Source organism: Pan paniscus, chromosome 7 (genome assembly GCF_029289425.2).
Source record: "Pan paniscus chromosome 7, NHGRI_mPanPan1-v2.0_pri, whole genome shotgun sequence".
Classification (NCBI taxonomy): Eukaryota; Metazoa; Chordata; class Mammalia; order Primates; family Hominidae; genus Pan; species Pan paniscus.
The window spans coordinates 103,425,288-103,431,358 of NC_073256.2; the positions used below are offsets into that span (position 1 = coordinate 103,425,288).

The 6,071-nt window shown below is 38.9% G+C and overlaps 1 protein-coding gene across 1 annotated transcript; it reads left to right on the forward strand.

Annotated features, from left to right (window-relative positions):
* The first annotated feature begins 814 nt into the window (after window positions 1-814).
* LOC103786542 (large ribosomal subunit protein eL42-like) lies at window positions 815-1,087 on the forward strand. Its single transcript, XM_014345969.1, has one exon. The coding sequence runs from the start codon at window positions 815-817 to the stop codon at window positions 1,085-1,087; it is 273 nt and encodes a 90-aa protein (XP_014201455.1).
* Window positions 1,088-6,071: the final 4,984 nt, after the last annotated feature.

Consider the following 6,071-nt stretch of genomic DNA (forward strand, 5'->3'; position numbering starts at 1 on the left):
AAATAAATACTAGTTGCTTTGTCCTTACCATAACTGTCACCATCGCCATCATCATCATCATGACCACCATCACTGTCATCTGTAGAAGTGACAATTCCTTGTCTGGATTTCCAACCCTTTGTTCCCCAGCTGGTTAGCTTCGGTGGGCAATCCTGTCTATTTAGTGGTATGGATTATCAACTTTGTCTGCTCAGAAATACGTAACTTACCTGACCACTCCCTATCTTAGCCAATTTCCCTGGTCTTCAACCCCATGCCTTCCTCAATCTCTGGTACATTTATTTTCTTCTTCCACATAATCGCAGCTTGTTAGAAGTAGAAATCATCTTAAAGATCATCTTGCTTAACCCCTACATTTTAAAAATGAGAAAAGCAAAATTTAAGTAGATGTTATAACTAGCGGAGCCCACTTTCCATTCTCCAAGTCCAAGGTGTCTTTCTCTATGACCATGGTTCTCAGCCAGGGATGATTTCGGCACCCAAGCAGTGTCTGAAAACATTTCTGATTGTCAAAACGTGAGGGGCAGAGTATGCTCCTGGCATCTGCTAGTGTTTAGCAGTATCCTTGTCCTCTACTCACATTTAATCCTACTGCTGTAAATGGTGTTATATAGGAGACAAATGACGTTAAGAAATTAACGTAAGTACACTTGGCTAGTAAGTACAAAAGGCATCAATTACAAGGCCATCTGGCTTTAAGACACAATCCACTCTCCACAGTTGTGCCCTTGTCAAAAGAAAAGTAAAAAGGTGCTATATACTTCTGTTTCTGGCCTGGCCTCTTTCTTTCCGTGGTGATAGCATTCACACAAACATGGTGAACATTCCTAAAACCCGTCGGACTTTCTGTAAGAAGTGTGGCAAACACCAACCCCACAAAGTGACAAAATACAAGAAGAGCAAGGATTCTCTGAATGCCCAGGGAAAGCAGCGTTATGACAGGAAGCAGAGTGGCTATGGTGGGCAGACTAAGCTGATTATCCCGAAAAAGGCCAAAACTACAAAGAAGATTGTGCTAAAGTTTGAGTGCTTTGAGCCCAACTGCAGGTCTAAGGCTATTAACAGATGCATTTTGAACTGGGAGTAGATAAGAAGAGAAAGGGCCAAGTGATCCAATTCTAAGTGTCATCTTTTCTTTTATTATGAAGACAATAAAATCTTGAGTTTATGTTAAAAAAAATGAAAGGTAAAAAAGTAACCCTCAATTTTAGTATCATAATATTTTACATATTATAGTACATTATCATTTTTTCATTTTCCCAAATTTGGACCATTTATAGTTCTGAATTTCACAAGCATAAACTTATGTCCCCAGGGAAGAAAATTACTACTGTCCTTACTTGATGAGAAGAGGAATTGGCTTCAATAAGTGTTATAGGGCTCTGGGCCAAGTCTTCAGAGGAGTCTAAAATGATTTACTAGCTCAGCAAACAAAGAAGAGGAGGACATCTTGCCGACAACACTGCAGTTAGAATATGTTACCATAGTTTGTTCTCATTCGAAAAGAAGTACATGAGGAAAAAGAAATATTTCCTGGACCCTTTCACAAGTATTTCCTTTGTAAGTTGTTATTCCCCCAGCGGCCCTCTGCCAAAAATGGCAGTCTTTTTGTGTGCCCTTGGACATGAGGCAGGTGGCACCAGGCCCACAGAACCCTGATAAGAGTGTGGAATGACAGGAATGGAAAGAAAACAAAAATGGGAAACAATATCTCCTAAGAAGATCTTTCAGAGTTTATCTTGTCAACCACCTGCAAGAGATGGAGAAGCAGAACAAAGCCCATTGATGTCTATGATCGCATTTTAACAAGAGAGTGTGGCAGACAATTTCATTCCCGATGCTCTGACATGTACTATTTTTCAGACTCAGCGATCAGCACCCATGTTCTCTGCCTGTTTTGTTAATGATTCAAAGTGTACGCTTATTTTTTTTTACCATATGTGCTATCTATATACACACACTTAAATCCATAAAATCATAACAGCATTTTGATGTAATCATGCTGTCTCTCAATGGATTCTAATTGGTAATTTGCCTCTAATTTTTATAGTTACTTGAGTGACATGAATCCTAGAATAGTCAGGAAGCCCATGGTCTTGCCATAATACCGTAATTACCATAAATAATACTTTGATGAATCACAGCTTCTTTATTCCTTCTTCTTTACCCAACATTATTTCTAACTTAGTACTGATATCTTTATACTGCTTTTTTGTTTACCAGACTGATTCTCCTAGAAGCTTGTAAATTCCTTGAAGATAGGAATCATGTCCTATTTTTCTTTTTATCCCCAGAGCCTAGGATAGTACCCAGCACAGGTTAAGTGCTTAATAAATATGGGTCAGGCTGGGCACAGTGGCCCACGCCTATAATCCCAGGACTTTGGAAGGCCGAGGCAAGTGGATTGTCTGAGCTCAGGAGTTCAAGACCAGCCTGGACCATATGGCAAAACCCCATCTCTACAGAAAATTTAAAAATTAGCTGGGCGTGGTGGCATAGGCCTGTATTCCCAGTTACTTGTGGGATTGAGGCAGGATGATGGCTTGAGGTTGGGAGGTCAAGGCTGCAGTAAGCCATGTTCACGCCACTGCACTCCAGCCTGGGTGACAAAGGGAGACTCTATCTCTTAAAAAAATCAAATTACATTAAATTTAAAAAATAAAATTAAAAAAATAAAGTTAATATTGGTCAGGTTATCTAATGAATAAATAAATAATTGCTTGAGTGAATAAATGAAATAACAAGTCATGACGACTGGATTTATCAGTAGGTCTTTATCTGCCATAATAAGGACACAGAACCCACATTTTGCCACTATCAGAGGATCAGGGAATGAGGCAAAGGAGAAGTTTCTGGACACCAGAAAGCTTTCTCTGGGAGTGAAAGCTAAACAGCTGCTGGATGCTTCTCAGAACTGTGAATAAAGATATCAGCTTTCTAGGGCTGCATTTACTGTATACATAAGTTAACTTGAGTATTACACTACTGACAAAGTATATACTTGCCATCCTAAACATCAACAGGAACTAGAATAGGCAGTATTGTTAGAGCACATTAAGTTTTGTGTCTTCTGCCTCCCAAAGGTTAAATATCTGTACACTGGTGGCAATGAACTGGATATATACACCACAATCCCTCCAAGCTCCAATATTCTGTCACCAGTAGGGTGCTAGGTACCACTAGAGAACTTGGGAGATGCAATTCTAAATTAATCTTCACATTAGCATGTCCATTCTATGCAATTCAGCATCTCTGCACGACAATTGGCAAGTTGCTTATTTTTCTAGTCTCAGTTTTCTGGTCTGAAAAATGGAGACTATAAAGTGAGTTTATAGTACTTGGTGAAGAACCAGACACACGTTAAATAAATGTTAACTGTTGAGTTATGTTTATATAGATGTATTGTTAATGTGTTTCAGGATTTTATGAGATTCCTAAAATCTTGATATGTCTTAATATATGTTGTCAGTAATAATTATGATTATTATGTTAAGTTTTTATATGCCACAAAAATTACCAAATTTCCTTGTCAATTGTGTCTGTCCTGAAACTTTTGCATTCTACAATTGTTTTGCTTTGATTTTTGCAAAAAGCAGCTTATAATCAGCTACAGTCCAGGGCTTTCTTCTCTGGGAGAGTTCATGAAAAGGACTCTTAAATGCGTGTTTCTCATAACTGGAGATTGTGCCACTGGACTAGAGAAAAATGTCCAGGACTCTAATTAAAAGGTGGATGTGTCAATAACATTTACAAATCCAATATGAAGCAGAGCAGAAGTTGATTGCATGGACTGAACTAATGGAGGACAGAAGTACTTTTTTATGGCTTTTTTCTTTGAAACATTGCTGATTCTTTTGCTTTTCAGAGTCGACAGAACTTTTTTCTTTGAGCTATTTATAGCCTTTAGCAAATAAGTAGAGTATGCAGAATTTGAGACATATTTCTCTCTTTCTGTCTAATTTCTCCAGAATTCATAAACTATTTGTGAATATTCTTAATTCATGACAACGTGGTTGTTTGCATAAGTTCAATAAAAATTTGTTTTCTTTCATAATGGGATACAGTTGGAAGAACTGGTTATTTTCCCAGGGCTTTGACTAAAATGGCCTTGTGAGAGGTTTCAGAAAAGCCAGTTTAAAAGAGCCTATATGGACAGTGATTCTTGTTGCACTTCATGTGGGTAATCAGGCCCAGTATAGTGGGACTGATGATTATTTTGCAGGTAGGTTGGTCCTGCTGTGATTTGTCTTTGGTGAAAGTTGGGGACTGGAGAGAAAAAAAAGTGTGCTTCTGAAGAAAATCATGATATTAGATCAACCTTTGATTCCTGAGTGGTCACATGGTCACCCATTGCATGGAACTACCCACAATGCCCTTCCTTAGCATGAAGCAGCCAGAAAGATGAACGATCAGATTCCACACGAGTGAGGAACTGATAAATAGGGGAGACTGAAACTGGCCCAATTCTCCCATAGAAGTGACATTTACAGTTTATTTTGAATAAACATAGAAATTGATACTCCCAATCTTAAAACTTAAGAAAGTTACATTTATCTTATCTGAGTCCCTTTCTCAGGAAACAAACCATGAGTCCTCCCAGATAGTATCAAGAAACTGAAACTTACCAGATCACTGCATCTGAACAGTAAGATGCCAGATCTCTCACCTGTCATGATTGCCTATCTGACCATCTGCTTCCTGTTGGTTAATTAACTCCTCTTCCTTACTCAACCCCCCAATTCCTGTTTACACACATGTAGTTAAGTTCCTTTCCTGCTATATAAACCCCCAATTTTAGTTGGTCAGGGAGATGGATTTGAGTCTGATCTCCCATCTCCTCTTCTGTAGCATTGGATTAAAGCCTTCTTTCCTGGCAATACTCATTGTCTCAGTAATTGGCTTTCACTGTGGCAAGCAACTTGACCTAGGACAAACCTGTGGTGTTTTGGTAACATAATCTTTGCAAAGGTGGTTTCATTCCCCCATACCTTGCTCTATGTACCTCTTCCATTTGCCTTTTCCTGAGTTGTATTCTTTATAACAAATAGGTAAAGATAGTGTTTCCCTGAGTTCTGTGAGCCATTCTAGCAAATGATCAAACCCAAGAAGGGGGTTATGAGACCCTCCAGTTTGTAACTGGTCCATCAGAAGTTGTGGGTAACCTGGGAACCCACTACTTGCAATTAACATCTTACATGGGGGCAGTCATATGGGCCTGAGCCCTTCACCTGTGGGGGTGTGCACTAACTTATGTTGTTGTCAGAATTGAATTAAATTTGGAAAACAAAAAGTATCTGAGACAGGTCTCAATCAGATTAAAGGTTTATTTTGCCAAGGTTAAGGACTGTGGCCCACAACACAGCCTCAGGAGGTCCTGAGAATATGTGCCCAAGGTGGTTTGGTTATAGCTTGGTTTTATTTCGAGAGACAGAAATTACAGGCAAAGACTTAAATCAATACATGTAAAGTATACATTGGTTTGAGCTGGAAAGGCAGGGTATCTCAAAACAGGGGCTTCTAGGTCATATGTGGATTCAAATACTTAGAATTGGTTGGAAAAGGTGAGCTCTGCCTGAAGAGTTGAATTCAGCAGAAAAAGTGCTTAAGTTTAGATAAATGAGGTGTGGAAGCCAAGGTTCTTGTCATGTATATGAAGTCTCTAGGTAGCAGGCTTCAGAGAAAATAGATGGTGAATATCTCTTATTTGACCCTAAAAGGTGTCAGACTTTGCTGAAAAGACCTAGCAAGGGAAAGAGATTCTCATGTTAAACAAATAAATTTGAGGATAAAATTACTTTGATTCCCTTCAGGGCCTGTTTTCTCTCATGTGATGTGATATCAGAGTCAGAATTTGGTATATCTTGCTACAAAGTCTGTTTTGTGAATTTTAAGGTATCTGTTTTAATGTTAATGCTGGTCAGTTGTGTCTAAGTTCCAAAGGGATGAGGGTGTAATGAGGTATATTCAACCCCTTTCGTAGCATGGCCTGAACTAGTTTTTCAGGTTTCTTTGGGGTACCCTTGGCCAAGAAGGGTTCCATTCAGCCTGCTGGGGAGATTAGAATTTTATTT

Excerpts from the sequence above, each read along its gene's own strand:
- LOC103786542 (XM_014345969.1), top strand. The coding sequence starts at position 815 with ATGGTGAACATTCCTAAAACCCGTCGGACTTTCTGTAAGAAGTGTGGC.